This window comes from Indicator indicator, chromosome 28, assembly GCF_027791375.1.
Source record: "Indicator indicator isolate 239-I01 chromosome 28, UM_Iind_1.1, whole genome shotgun sequence".
In the NCBI taxonomy this organism is placed as follows: domain Eukaryota; kingdom Metazoa; phylum Chordata; class Aves; order Piciformes; family Indicatoridae; genus Indicator; species Indicator indicator.
The window spans coordinates 9,145,879-9,161,698 of record NC_072037.1 but is presented as its reverse complement, the minus strand read 5'-3'; the positions used below and the strand labels follow the sequence as shown (position 1 = coordinate 9,161,698).

The 15,820-nt window shown below is 43.8% G+C and overlaps 1 protein-coding gene across 1 annotated transcript; it reads right to left on the bottom strand.

Moving 5' to 3' along the window:
- Positions 1–382: 382 nt before the first annotated feature.
- RAB14 (RAB14, member RAS oncogene family) lies at positions 383–15,024 on the bottom strand. Its single transcript, XM_054393648.1, has 8 exons — positions 14,978–15,024; positions 7,021–7,079; positions 5,656–5,709; positions 4,028–4,205; positions 2,861–2,927; positions 1,918–2,005; positions 1,582–1,612; positions 383–792 (listed from the first exon to the last, which is right to left on the bottom strand). Exons 2-8 carry the CDS (start codon positions 7,070–7,072, stop codon positions 615–617), a joined length of 648 nt encoding a protein of 215 aa, XP_054249623.1. The 5' UTR covers positions 7,073–7,079; positions 14,978–15,024; the 3' UTR covers positions 383–614.
- Between the last annotated feature and the right edge of the window lie 796 nt (positions 15,025–15,820).

Below are 15,820 nucleotides of genomic sequence, written 5' to 3'. Positions count from 1 at the left end.
TGGAAAGGATAAAAGTGGCAAACGAAACGACAAAAAGCTATGAGCACAAGAATGAACGATCGCTTCCCTGTGCGAGTCCAACGCTCCTGCGCCAGCCCACCCCGACCCCCCAAGACACACACCACAGGGAATTCTTCCAACAAAAGCACATTGTTACAGAGCCCCTTGCTACCATCGGAATTCATTTCACAGCAAAAACTTATCCTTTACTATGGACAGCTCTAAACAGTTAGGAGGTGGGGGAAAGAAAGGCCAAAAAACCATAAAAATTAAACCGTACAAGACAAAGCCCTGCGAAAGTGTAAAATCAGGAGTCCAGCATCAGTGCTCGGTTTAAATTATGCATCGGTGACACTATCACAAGGACAATCAAGGAGAGAAAAAAAAAAAAAAAAACTTCTAGATTTACCATGCAGGAGAGGTTTTATTACTCTACTTGCCTTTGATAACCTGATTACATCTAAAGTTGTTTAGCAGTTTAGTACTGTGTTAAACTTGTCTCAGAGTTTTAATTAAACCCAGTAAGATGTACAGAAGACAGGGAAGCGGTCAAAAGCACCACTCCCCTCAGACAGAGGTGAAAGGTCAGAAATGGAGCCATGGAACAGAGGTCACTAGCAGCCACAGCCTTCTCTCTGGGGCTGGGGTTCACTGGTTAGCCGCCCCCCCTGCGGAGCTGACGGTTTGTGCTGTACACCTGACTCTGCAGCGTTCAGATCCAGGCTTCCATCTTGGATGTTCTGGTAGATTTTCTTGGCAGCCTCCAGGAAGGCATCCTCAACATTCTCTCCACTATGAAGAGAGAGCAGTGGGAGTTACTGAGGCTACACCTCAAAGCAACACAGGCTGAGTCACCTGGCAGAACATCCTCACTGGGTGGGACAGGTCACCAAGCAGGAGCAGTCACTACCCTGTCCTCTTACATGCAGGACAAGCTTCCTGTACTGGAAGCAGACATGTCACCAAGTCTGATACAGCAGCCTTTGACAGGGCAATTCACTCCCCAGCCATCAAATCTAGCAGCACTGGCCAGGAACAAGAAACAGGTTCCAAAACAGCCAGCAGCAAAAATCAGCTGAGGCGTTGAGCTACATGCAGAGAGGTTTTGACAAAGCCACTGTTAGCCAAAACCTTTTTGTTAAAAGGTTCCATTACATCAAGTGCCAGTTGGAACCACATCTACTGGTGTCACTGGAGGTCTGATCCCTTGTGGTCTACCAAGCTCTTCAGCCAACCACAAATACAGCATGGTGGTTCCTCTCAGTGACCAAAGAATTGGCTGTTCACTACAGAACTTGCTTAGAACTCAAAAAGTCCAAGGGACTTCAGAACCACTCTTACCCACATTCTACACTCAATTTTTTTAAAAACCAAATCAGTTCATTTGAATTCAACAAGTCTCTGCCTGAAATGTAGCAAGAGGTCTAATTTCCAAGTCACCTTCATGTCAAAGCTGCCACTGACACTATATTTGGCACTTGTAAAATCCTACTACCCCTGAACATTGTACTTAGCCATAACCAACATACCTCTCTTAAGCAGACCACATCCAAATAGTTACTCTAGATAAAAGTAACTTACGTTTTTGCACTTGCTTCAAGGAACAATAAACCTGTTCAGAAACAGAGGTTTAACAGTCAGTGCAAAATACACTTCCAACAGCCCCAAGTTAGTTACATTATGGCCTTCAGACTACATGCAAGACAGTCATAAAATACTGGTGAGTACTAACAAAGTTAAGGCATCAACACAGGCTGAGTTCTAGACCTAAGCACAGTTAGAGATAGGCCACACTGAAGCAGAGCAGAAGTTAGTACATGTAATGACATTACTCTGCAGCTATCAATGCTGAGAGTTCACTTTAACATCACTAGCATGTAGAAAAAGTAACAGCTCAGGAGAAAAAAAACCACACACCATTTTCTTCAGCAAATTGTTTGGCTTCTTCATATGTCACATCCCTCTGTGCTTCCAGATCTGCTTTATTTCCTATAAGGATTATCACCTAGTTCAGGAGAGAGAAAATTAGTTGGGAAAAAAAAGCTTATTAGCTTTTCCTCATTATTAAGACAAAAACCCCAAAAGAAAATATGCAGAGTAGTTTAACTGGAAATGCCATGGCTCTTCACAACACTCAGCTCTAGCAGTGTCCCTCTGTGGAGTCAGGGACAGCATCTCCAGCTGCTCCTTCAAATGCTTTAGGCTGTTCTCATGAGATGAGGTCCTAAAAAGCAGTGGTCCTGCTCTTTAATCATGAGAGTTGTACTCTGAACCACTTCTTGTACTTGTACATTCATCTGCTAATCCAGCCAGAATCTTTACAAGTTCTCCTTCATTACAACAGAGCTGTCTCATAATTTGGTGCTAAAGGATTTTAGGGGCATTGAGAAAAAGACTGAAGGACAGTTTTGCAGTACGGTCAAGAGACACAGAAGAACTTTTTTCCTTCCAGCCCTCGAGAGATCTGGTCAGATCTGGCTGAGGATCATATTTGTATTCCAATCTCAGCTGAGACAGCATTCACCTCATTACTACCACAGAACAAAAACTAGTAACAAAAGTTATGGTTTGTCCAGGGTCAGTCACAATGTTGTCTGAACTGCTGAAAATCTGCCCCAAAGGGTGAGTGGTGTGACCAGACTTTCAGAGGAAGCCACTGCTCTCCTGCACAGGAGCCCACACTTCTGCTCCAGTTGCAGTAAAGGAAGAGAGTCACTGGTACACTGCAAAATGGGGACAGAGGGATAACTCTCAGCTAAGCAGTGGAGAAAACACAGGTATCTTATTTAAGAGAAAACTACTACCACTGCAGATACTTTGGCCAGAGCCTTCCACCTCCTGGAAATAAAGTCCAACTTACAGTATTTGGATTGGTGAGGTTCCTTGCATCTGTCAGCCAGCTGCTTAAGTGGTTATACGTACTTCTTCTGCAAAGAACCAAGTGAGCGCTTTCAGCTGCAGCAATTTTTAAAATACCCAAGTGCCACCAGCACAATCAGCACCCCTTCAACACACCAACATGTCAACCCTGCTCTTCCCCAACCTCCTGACAGGCAAAGCAGCAGCATCTTGTTGAAATCTTGATCCAAGTCCAAACAAGCCAATTTTAAACCCCTAAGTGGACAGACCAATTCACACATCTGAAGGTGGTAGTTTTGTAGAGAAGAAAATGAAGGATTTCCTGTCAGATACCCTTACAGAACACTGTAGAGCAGAGCAGCACTTCAGTAACAGTGCATAAGATGTTTTACTCAAGATTTAAGTAAACAGGAAATACACCCATATATGCAGGGTTACAAAAAAACAACCAGCCAAACAAAAAATAATAAAACTCCAAACCCAAAAACCGAAAGATGCTTGGAGAATATCAAGAATAACCCCAAAGGAAGATGCAAGACATGTGGAAACAGAAGTATGTCATGTTGCACATCTGATTAGTTCTTTTAGCAGCATCTCTAATTTTTGCCTATGAAGGGAAGACAGGACAGCTTGTACACAGCCTTGTTTTGCTGGAGGGCTAGCCTGTGAAGAGGGCCAGAGGAGAGACTTCCCCAGTGCTCTCTCATCTACACACAGTGTGCTAAGCCCATCTACACACCCCACTGCAAGAGAGATACTGTTCTGTCCTGTGCCTGCTCCAAGAATATTCCTCCCAGGTAAGCAGCAGTATCCACTGCCGCCCAGGATGAGAAAAACCCACGTACTGAAGAGCAGATTTTAACAAGTTCTTTAAATGGCTTCACCACAGGCAGTCAAGGCCTGAGACAGCAAGAGCCTCAGGCCTGTCAGCAGTGACGTTTTCCAAGAGAAGTAGCTCACATAATTCCCTATGTTTCATTTTCAGCTCTTTAAATACTTAAAAGTACTTAGATAAAAAGAAGCTTCACACAACAGGACACAAATCCACCCAGAGTCCTTTAATTCAAAAGGGCAGAAGAGACAGCACACAGAAGGCTGTGGTACCCAAACAGCTTGTCAAGCACCCACAGAGCAAAGACAGAAGCAGCACCAGTTGACAGCACCTTACCTGGTAATGTCGTAGACCATGAGAGCTCCTGCTGCTCCTCTGTAGTAGCTTCTTGTGACAGCCCTGAATCTCTCTTGTCCTGCTGTATCCCAAATCTGTAGTTTAATTTTTTGGCCACTAACTTCAATTATTCTTGTGCCAAATTCAACACCAATTGTGTGAGGACAGTCTGCCATAACTGTTCATGAAAAACAAGAGCACAGATCAGATCTTTTGAGTACAAGGTCTCCCTGCTACAAAAACACTGCTAGCACTTTCCAGTTCTCTCCTAGACGTTCAGATTCTAAGAAAGCATTTTTGCAGCTACAGTACCCAAACTGCATCACTTAACTAGAAATCAGGTCTTTCCTGAACTGCTGTTAGTTTTAAGAACAGTTATAAAACTCCCTGCTCTCTGTGAGACACGTACACTGATGCTGTTTGGCCACACAGATCAGGAGGTACCAAGTCTTCCAGGGCAGTAGGAAAAGAGAAATACCAAGACACAGCCAGAATTCTGTAACACAGCTTCAAAACAAATACCCTCTCAGCAACAGCATGGATCACAGTGTGACTGTCCGCAGGACAAACTCAGTTTCAGAAGTAGCTATCCATACAGTAAATCAAACCCCAAAAAGCCATAATTCTGGTTATAATAAACTCATACTAGTGAGTTCACCTTTAGGAAAGATCAAGAAAATACAGAAAGGATGAGTAGCTATTCAAGCTACCTGCAGTTAGTGACAGTCTTGTGGCTGAGATGTCAGGCATGTTAGTTTGACTGTTGTATGGCTTCGGCTTATTGCTGATAGAATAAGAACAAGACATCCTCATCAAGGTGTGACCATGTGTAAATCAGCATTTAAACAACTGGCTGATACTGGGTTTTAATTAAAACCAACAGTTAAAATTCTGTTTCTAGTAGAAAATAGAAATATTTTACACTATAACATTTTATACTCGTTTCTAGATCTCAGTAGCGCACACTGAAGACTAACTTTGTGTCAATAAGCACCCATAGGCTTAGCCATCCAGTGGGAGATACACAGGAAGCCATAGAGCCAAGAGCTGCTGCAAACTGCAATGCCACACAGATCATTAAGAAGGTAATTCTTAATTAGTCATGATAGCTATATATGAAAAAAACATTACAGTTGAGAGAATGCAATAAGCCTTAACACCATGACAGAGGGCAGACTCAGTGTCATGAGTCACAGCAGATAGAGAATGACAGTGCTAATTAAGTCTGCAAACAGAGAAATTAATCTTTTCTCTGTTTTTGAAGTCTTTGACAGCACTGAAAACTCCAACTGCTCATGCTCAAGATACATCAATATTGAAAACGTGAATTTCAGACAAGAAATTTCATTTTGGTCCGTATCAAAATTCCCTGGAAAGCTGTGAAGACAGACACTGTCTTCTCACTTCTCACAGGAAGGATTGAATGAAACTGCAGTTCTGCCACCATTACATCAACATTTTTGTTTCTACATCTGCAGGGGTCAAAAAAAATCTGACCAAGTACAATACCAACCCAGCACAGATTAAGACAAACACCACACCAAGCTCATGCATGAGGGAAGCAAAAAGGCAGGAAAGAGGGATGAAGCACACCAGTGAGAATAAGTATTGTGAACTGAAATACTTACACTTCTTTTCTGTAAATTGATGAAGCAAACAGGACTTTCCTACACCCATGTCCCCTGTGTTACAGAAAGAATAATTAAGGCTGACACCACATCGCTGTTGCAACAAGCATATTTTTTTCACCTCACACAACAGACAGTACAGACACTGGCAGCCATTCTTTTCTGAGATCTGTTGGGCAGTGTTCTGTACCTACAGTCCTTACATTTGTCAACTGCTGCACTACAGTTTTGGTAACAGGTACAGGGCTGCAATCAAGGTGGGAGCAGAACACTCAAAGGAAAAGTTAATCTGTAGTACTGACTTTACAATTGTATTTCACAAGGTCATGAGAAACAGACCTGTAAAAAACTGAAACATAAAACACATTGTGTTTGCCCTACTCCTGTCTTACTTGCAGTTACTGGTAAGGACACAAACATACTGACAAGCACCAAGAGCACACCAAGGAATTGCTTTGCTTCCACTGATTTGCTTACGCAATGCCAACAGTGAAAAATAGCAAGACCTTTAAGAACTAACTTGTCCACAGCCTGGATGTCACAGCAGCCTGACTTAGAAACCATTACAGTAAGACTGCAGATCACTTATAACTGCACGAAGTCATTAAGAATTAAAAGATTCACAGCAAGACCAGTTCTTCCAGGATAGTAATAACGTAATCAGTCTCTGACTCTAAACAGCCAAAGAAGGTGCAGCTAAAAGCAGCATTTAAACACAGAAACATTGCCTGGCCAAGGTTTGTAAGCTTGTCTAAAGCAACAGATTCACAGTTAGTACTTGTCTTCAACAGACTGGAAAACCTTTAGACTAACGATGCAAAGTGCTATAGCAAACCTTAATCAACACAACGTCCCAGCTATGTTGATTCTCATTAAGGTTCTTAATTTCCAATGGATTTAGCAATTTTTCTAACTAGAAATTTGATTTCAGGAGATAGGGACCCCAGGCACATGTATACAGAATGTCTTTTCCTAGTGCTGTGCAGAAGGCTAAGGACTTTGGTCGTAAGAGTGAAGCTGTTCAAGAACACTGAAGTACGTATGGTCAGAAGAATAGTTATTTTTAACAGTAACTCAGCAATACAGACACTGGCACTTGCCCCCACTCCCAGCTCACTGGCCACCAGTCACACAGCTCCAATTCTGTAGTGTACAAACATATTTGCCTTTATATTGGCTGCTGCTTAAGCTTCGGAGCAAATGTGGTGATCTCGGAGGGACTGAGGTTGGAGAACAAACTACTGGAAGAATCACTACAGCAAGAAGCATGCAGCAGAAATCAACACCAGTCCAGTCCCAGGCTCTGTAGGCAGGCTGTCATGCACATACAGTGACATGAAGGGGTAAGTGCCCAGTGATACTTACCAATAATGATGTACTTAAAGATGTAGGAATAGTTGTAAGGTGCAGTTGCCATTGTGGCACTAAAACAAAAAAAACAGAACACATCAGAACCACTGCTTGTTCAAAACTCAAGCCAATTCATCCAATTTAGTTCATATAAGCAAACAAAACTCCCTTCCTCTTCCTCCCCACCCCCAACTCTTATTCACAGTTCAGGTTTCTGCACTTCCCCACAGCCACCAAATTAGCACCAGAGACACTCAGCAAAACTCTTAGACCGCTTGCTCTGAGCCCCTGTTAGTGTGGCCTCCAAGTAGAAACATGCTCTGTGTAGTATCAATACTCATTCACTTTTATCCAAAAAGATTTAAAGCTGTCGAAAAGCTCCAGGAGCTTCTTGCCCTGTGCAGAGTCACTGTGTGCACCAGCACTCACCAAGCAGCCAAAATACAGTATCTGGCTCCAAAAGAAAAATCTGCAGAGGTTTAACAAAACCAGCAATTCTGAACTATTACCTCACACTTTGAGACTTGTAACAGGAATAAAGGAAACAGCACAGCTTGCATCAAACAGCTAAGAATTACTTAAAAAGAATGCTGTAGTAGCCTTAGCTGGGGCCCAGACTGCTCCATGCCACAAATCAGATGTTCAGGAAGTTAGTTAACATCTCTGTGGCTTTGTCAGCACAGTGGTATTACAGCAAGGCTTTGCAGTTTCTCTAAGTGACAGTCAAAATTAAATTGGGGTGAGTACTTCCACTATTCCAAAGTCTTCCTATGCTTTCCTAGAAGTAGGAGGAACTAGAACTGGCTTCAGCTGTGTAAATCCACAAGCAGCAATAGCTGACTTACCAACCAATACAGCAGGTAACCAGGATTACAGGTCTATACAGGCCAGACACTGCCAGTTAACATAAACATCTACTTTTTCCCAGGTTTTATGTTAAACTAAATACTTCATCATCAGTTAAGCAAGTGGATAATTTCTACTAGAAATTCACCATTTCCTTCCCTGCTCCTGCAATGGCAGCCATGAGAAAAACATGGTACTTTATACAAAGAACATTGCTTTAGTCTAGAAAGATTTTCAAATAAGTCATGTGTCATCCACATGACAAATGGAACCACTACTGTAAAGAAACAAAACTACAAGAAAGCTTACAGGCCTGTAACTTTTTCAACAGCTAATTATTGTTTCCTCAACCACAATTAATCCAGAGTAGTGAGCTACAGTTGAAAGAAAGTGACTGACAACAAATCTCATTCCCAGTACACAGCAGAGGCTTAAAGCAAACACTCTTATCTAGACCTTGGAGTGGGGAACGACTCCAACAGGCACTTAAGAAGGGTTTACTGTGTGCCAGTCACTGAGCTGCACCTTGCTTCGCCTTTGTGCTTGGCTCAGGATATGGAAACTCTCAAGTCGTTCTATCCCAAGCAGCACACAAAGCATCTACAGTAAGTCTTATACATATATATACACACACAGACTATTCAATTAAATGAAGTTTAATCCAAGATAGTAAACAAAAGACTATTTTGGACAGTAATTGTTGTTTGTGTTGGCAGGTGAATTCCACACCAAGTACTGCACTGGTTCCAAGAGCAGTCAGGTCAACCAAGTAAATTTTTTTCCTGCTGAAGTCAAGGCAAATCTCATGCAGCCATCCCACACCACCTTTGTCTTCCTCAGTCTTCAGCAATAACTGCTCAGCGGACAGACATTTCTTTCTGCTGTACAGAACAAGAATCCACATCTGTGACTGAAAACGCACCGCCCTTTACAAGCCAGCCAGCAGCTTCACTGCCTTATTTCCTGGAGGTGGAAGATTCCAGAGTTTTAGTATGAGCTTCAATATGTGCACTGATTATTTTCAACACCTGCTCCATATAGAGTTCAAAATTAACGTGTCACTGTGGAAACATCTAATACTCCAAATGTTCCAAATACATCTCCACACATTATGTTCTTCCTCTTCTCCAGCACATCCCAATAGCAGTAAGATTCAAACTGAGCATCTTCTGATCCAATGCACTTGTTCTTACAGAAGACTTAACTTGCCACTTGCTCTTTAAGTGAAGCCAGGAGGACTGTGTTGACAGCTCAGCTCAGTTTGCTAGCAGACAAGGTTAAACTGGAAGATGATGATGTATGGAAGTGAAAGTACAAAAAAGAAAAGAAAAAAGCTTTAAAAGGTGAATTTATACATGCAAGTACTCCATGAGGATAGCATAAACCAGGTTGTTTTCTACAGAAAACAGGTGGGTGCTACAGCCGTGATAAAGGCAGGCTGAGCCACTGAGAGCACTCATGCACCTAGCAGAAAGGATCCATGGTACATTCTGAGGCAGTGTCAAGAAACTTGCACTATTTCAGGAATCATTCAGCATCACACACAAGGCAGGGAACCATTGATGTGGTGTCTGTGAAACCTGTCCTGCAGAGAGCTAAGTGACCCTCTCTTCCTTCACAATACCAGCTGGCCAAGTACTCAAGCACTCAAAGACATTTCATGTTTCCAAGTGCATGCCTTTGCAATGTTGCTGTAACAAGCAAGGGGAACACTCCTGCTATCCAAGCTCCTAAGAAGCATCACTGGGAGGTGAGGAAGACTTGTGAAGAATGGGAACTCAGCACAGGCTCTATCACAAACTGAACGTGAAGTGAGTCTCTTACCTAGATTCTTTACTGATAAAAACACATCTCTTGATTTGACAGCCTGGTTTTGCTTGCTAAGACGTGTCAATGTTCATTACAGTCTTGAAGTCTAACTAGGCTATTTCAATACAAAAAAGAAAATTGTCACAGCTTTGCCATCATAATCAGTTCCCACTTCAAAGTGGGAGTTAAAAAGAAACAAACAATCAACAAAAAGCAAACCAAATTCTGTGCTTGGCAACCAAGTTTAAGAAGGTGGAAGAAGACTAACTTCAAGCCATGTCTCATTGCTTAGACTTGACCATCAATCTTACAGTGACATTAGGCCCCTAAAGGAGGTGAGAGATACCCTACACCCTGCTGTGCACAGCCAGATCCAGCACACGCTCTCCACAGCTTAAAGAAATAGAGTCTTAATAGCAATACCAGCAGACAAATCCACTGGTACGATGAGTCTAGGCCTACTCTCAAGTCTGAGAGCTGCTGCAGAAATCATTGTGTCTGACAGACATTTACTAAATGCTTGCAGAAACACAGATATTAAGTTTAAACACAATTTCTGGAGTTAAACTGAAAAAATAAAGCAACAATTTGGTAGTGAATTTATTCGAAGGATTACATCACAGGAAAGTTTCTAAAATACTCTGAATTACTACCAAAGGTCAGGAATCTTTTCTGGAGAACTGGTAATTTCTTTGAAAACCAACTGAACAAACTTTTAAACACTCAAATTCCAATAAGGATTAGAAGGAATTCAATCTGTACTCAAATCTTGGAATAAAACTGATATTCCAGAAGGATTCTGTGCTGATGGAGAAAAAATACATGTAACCAACTAAACCCAGAAGCCACTGTGAGAATTCAGCCTTAGAAAACTGACAACCTCAGCATTTACTACACATGAAAGAAGGAAGTCTAGACAAAAGCACAAAAATACTAGCTACATGTTAATGCAAGGAGTTAATATGTGTTGGCAGCATCAGCCATCTGTAGAAACCGGAGTTCTGCCTCCACAGCCCTCTGCTCCAGATATGTGAATCTTAATAATCCCAATATGGGGGGCTGGGGTTTTCCTCTTTGGGAGAGCTGAGGGTTAAGAACTACAGGACTGGGAAAAGTGCACAGGAGCATGTGCAACTTAACTTCATCCACTGCTGCCATTATACAGTATGACATCAAGGTTAACCAACCTTGAATATACTGTTAACAGAAAGTAAAAGCACTTTAGTCTGGAAGCTTGGTCTTACCTGCCACCTTTCTTCCGGGTAAACCTGCCAGCTTAAAGTAAGTTTTGGTTCCCTGCTCAGAGGCAACACTTCCCTGGAATTTAAAGCATTCCTTCAGAATGACAACTAGACAGAGGATCTATCAGGCTTCACTATACAGATTCCTGATAGTTTCAATGTCTTGTATGTTTCTGTACTACAGTTAGAAGTAGAAATTTAACAGTGAACAGTGTCATCATAATCCATTTTCCATGTACAAACTTCTCCCTTAGAGGCTTTTGTTATTTATTTAGAAAAAGTTGAAAGTTTATCTTAATGAGATACTAGTCTCTCCACATTTCCTCCTCCAGTCAACAAGCACTACACAGGTATTTTGACATCTCACTGAAGACGTATTTCAAGGGTCAGCACACATCTGTACCAACTGAGATAATGTTGATCCAGGCATATTGCCATAACATTCTTTATCAGAATAATATAACTGTAAATATCAAATCCATACTGGCTTTCCTGAAAGCCATGCAGTTCATTCTAGCTCAGCTCACAGACAGTCAATTTTAACTCTTCACTAGATCATTTACATGGAGAGCTTTACATTTCAGAGCTGCATGCTCACCCAGAAGCAGGGATGTTATCAGAAGAGACCAAAGCTTGTATTAGACACTGCATGTGGTTAATAACCATCAGCTGGCCAATGATGCAGAGATGGCACTTCTGAAAACAGCTACCAGCTTCCAATTCAGGCCTGTCTAATCATTACAGGTTTCCCTTAAAATTATACCATTTTGCAGCCAGACGACCACTGTTTAGTCTGAAGCAAGAGGCATTTTGTATTTCATCTGGCCATCCAAGTGTTTTTTCAGTCACTCCTTAAGGATATGCAACAGGAAAGGATGTCATAGTTCAAGTGAGATTACCCATAGAAGTTACTGCTACCATATGATTCCTTTTATAAACTGAAACAACTTTTAAAGAGTTGTTAAGATTTTTCATTTGGAAGACAATAGCTGCATACATGGGGAACTGTAAGCAATCAGCAACTATTCTTTAGAACAGCTTCTAAATCTCTACACAAAATGAACAGGTAGTTACCCTCTTTCCCAGAGAATCTTCTTTCTTCATTTCCCTGCATATTAACTAAGATGTCACTTAACACTGAACGCTGGGAAGAGACCAATAAGGGAGGGAAGAACCGGGGAGGGGTAGAAATGTTTCAACTCATAATCGTACTGTACCCTTGATGAAGACTTTTGTCAAGCACACAAAACAACCCAGTCTAACTGGTACCTTACTTTAGAAGGCTGCTAGAAGTACAGTCTGTAATTGCTTCAGTTGTAGTCCATAAAAAATCACATTCTACTGGAAGGCAGCACCAGTTTTGTTATCAATTAATACACCCATATGTCCGTTGTCCATAGCAAGCCACAAGGTCAATTACAATTAAACTTCATTGTGATTCTACCACTTTCACACACCAAAGACATTTAGGTCTTCCTAAACCTGTGGAGAGCTTGGCCCTCTTTAAGATGATGGCCGGACAGGCTTCCTGGTCTCTTTGTTTATTTTTGCAGGCTTGTCTTTATAAAGCACTCTTCTGAGACTGATCCCTGAGGAGTCTCATTAGCAGCCTGTCAGCAGCCCAATACTTTCACGTTTAACAGCATTACTTGTTGCTGGCCAGCTCCTTGCTCATTCTTGAGCTTTTCCAGAGTGATCCTCTCTAGCCTTCCCCGCATGGATTTCATTAACGCATCCGATTAGCACAAGCCAGTAAATTTGGCTGATCTTTGATCAGACAGCAACCCAGCAGGCTTCTTATAATCTGCTGTTGAAGATCACTCCGCATTTCCTTATTATTGCCCTGATCAGTTACTCTTTCTCTGGAAACACAGAAGGTCTGCACGCTACTGGGCTCAGACTAACAAGCTTCAGCTCTGCAAAGCCCTGCTTCAAGCTCTTCCTGCAGAAACGCATTTACCATGTTCCTTAATCATGTGAAATACCTTAACTCAGCCTGAGACCTAGTATGGATTTCTGAAGACTTCACAGGCCTTCACTTCTCTTCCTTTATGAGAGCTTTATGTCAAGGCATCACAGTATCTTGAACTTCTTGTTTTCCCTGAGCAGTTATCCAGTCATACACACGTTGTGTTGGTTATCCTTTGAACAGTTTCACATCCTGCTCCATTAAGTTCCTCCATTTTGTTCCCTAAACTTCCTGCATTTATATGTGCACACCTCATTTCTTACTAACCACACCCCAGCACCACAGCTAAATTAAACATCCCATACCTGTCCTCACCAGTAAGAGCATTTTCTCCTATGTCCATTCTCTCAGCCACAGTTCTTCATCTGTTTATACATCCTCATTTATCCTATTTTCCTCTTCCTGCAACAGTCTAACCTGTAGCACATGTCTGCATGTGCAGCAGGAGAGAACCAAGCTCCAGGGAAATCTGGTTAGTTTAGGGGGCAGTATATACAGAAACCAGACAAGTTTTGTTGTCAGTCTAACAAATCAGAACATGTAACTGTCTGGAGCAACACAACAAGTCACAAACACAATTTAGGACGAAGTTAAAGCCTGTCTCCTTTGTTTCAGAAAGATCCTGTAAAATGAGAACTAATTATAAGCAGGTTCCATTAGCTGCAGAGGAATTACCAAGTGATTTAAAAGATCTATTTACATTTTAAATCCTAGTACCTCCTGTATAACAGGTTTGTTTTCAAACTTCTGTCCTTCACAATAACTGTTATTATTATTTATAAAACTGAAAATTAAAATGGGAGCTTCTCCATTCCACTCAGATTTATGACACTTTTAAATCCCTACAGCAAGCTAACAAATTCCTTTTCAAACCACACTAAACTATGTGATATTTAGCTATTAAGTCCTCCAGCATTGGGATTTTCTTCCCATTCTTGAGTAACGCCCAAGCACAAGAGAACCTCAATCCAAACGACGGTAGGAGTCAATGCCAAAACCAATGCATTCCATACAAAAACATCTGGCTACTGGAAAAGTTAAGACTTCTGCGTTGGAGTTTGTAGTGATTTAGGATATAGATTACCAGCGTAAATCCTGCTCACAAAGAGGTACTGTTACCTCTGTGAAAACATGTCATATAACATTAGATCCACTCTGTTTCGGAGGCCTAGAAAGCAAAGTCCACATCAAGTAACCTCCAGAGCAACAGATGCACTACTAGAGACCCCAATTCAGGCAGACACCTCTTACTAAGTTTACTGCAAGGATGCTTTAGTACAATTTTAAATCAAGACAAAGTTACCCGCAGACGTTATAGAAACCTTAAAAGTGTTGTCAACAGGCGACATACAACTAGGGGAAAGAACAGAACTCCTCCTGCTTAGCCCAAACAATCACTAACAAAACAGAGAACAAGACTAGAAAACTTTTGTTGCTTTCTCCAATAAGAAATGGCACCCTCTCAAGCCTCACTAAAGCTGTTTTTCTGTCAAAGTTAATGACAGTAGAGATCCATGCCAGACTCGAAAGAGCAGGTAACACTGCACACCAGCCACATACACAGCGTTATATATACATGCTGTAAACACCCTACGTGGAATTGCAACGACTGTTATTAAGAAGCACATATACATATACCACATGGGCAGGAGTACTCGATGGTGGCGTGTTGCACAGGGAGTGTGCAGTGCAGAGGAGGAATGGGAGGCGGTAGCGACAAACAGTGCAGCAGCGGCCTAGCTCCTGCCCAGTCAGCCTCACCCTCCTCGGCCCCAGACAAACCAGCGGCCCCCTCCCCTGCCGACCTGCTACCAGAAGCGAGGGCGGCCAGCCCCGCCGAGGCGGGGGACCTGTCCGCACCACCCTCGGAGGTGGGCAGCGGCACACTGCCGGGCAGCACGGCCCCGACTAGGCCTCGGCTGCAGACAGCAGCAGGAGGAAGTGTCGTCTACCAGTCCGGGTGGCAGCGAGGATCCTGCACGGGCCTCCCGCTGAGAGGGCAGCGTGCCCGCCTGAGCGGGTCTCGCCGGTGGCCGGGCAACCCCACGGGGCCTAGTGCTCTAGGCCCAGCCGGGCGAAGGGGTGCCCCTCCCCGGCTCCTCCGTACCTGAGCTCGGGGAGCGGGCAGCTGTGCAGCGTGACTCTGTCGGTGGCAGCCCGGTCTCCCACTATGGGCACTGTCAACGCTCTGCTTCAGGCTGGGCAACGGCCAGGCCGGGTCTCCACCTCTCTCCGAGACTCCCTCAGGCTCGGCTCCGCTGGCTCCACTGCGCCCCCATCACCCCCCTTATCCAAGATGGCGGCACCCTTCGCACGGGGTTTCCCCTCCCACTCTCGACGGGCGCCGGGGCTGCACAAAGGTGGGCGCGAGAGGCCGCGCCGGAGCCAATCGCGGAGGCCGCGCGCCGCAGTCGACACGCCCCCCTGCTAGAGCGCGGGGTGGGGCGGGGCCGGGTTGGGCGGGGCAGGGCAGGGCGCGATGCGGCCGCGCTCGCTCCCGCGCTCACTCCCGGTTGCCTGGGCGCGCGCCGAGGGGAGGGGCGGGACAGCGGGGGGCGGGGCAGTGCGCGCGCCCCCTCAGGCGGTGCCTCCGCGGCGGGTGCTCGGTCTTAGGGCGGCACCGGGAGGTGGCGGATGGGTTGTGGTCCGCGGCGAGGCGGAGCGTGGGAACACGGAGCGGGTGAACGGCTGAGCACTGAAGAAAACTCGGTTTTCCCAGCTTTTCGGGGTGGAAAAGCAAAGTGACTCCTGGGAGCCCCAGCCTGCCAGATAATCAGCACGGTTCTCGGCCCACAGCGTTCCCCCTTTCGGGGTTACTGCTGCAGCTGCCTCCGTACTGTTACAATCCTCTTCCAATTTCGACTTTTACATATTCTGTGGAGCAAGCAAGATTAATACTGCGTAAAAACAAAGACTCCCAAGTTACTGCATGTGTTGTCCGGAAGGATTA

Excerpts from the sequence above, each read along its gene's own strand:
- RAB14 (XM_054393648.1), bottom strand. The coding sequence starts at position 7,072 with ATGGCAACTGCACCTTACAACTATTCCTACATCTTTAAGTACATCATT. Across the intron at positions 4,206-5,655 it reads TCAATTTACAGAAAAGAAGT|TTATGGCAGACTGTCCTCAC; the intron begins GTAAGTATTTCA and ends TTTCATGAACAG. Across the intron at positions 2,006-2,860 it reads ACCTCACCAATCCAAATACT|GTGATAATCCTTATAGGAAA; the intron begins GTAAGTTGGACT and ends CTCCTGAACTAG.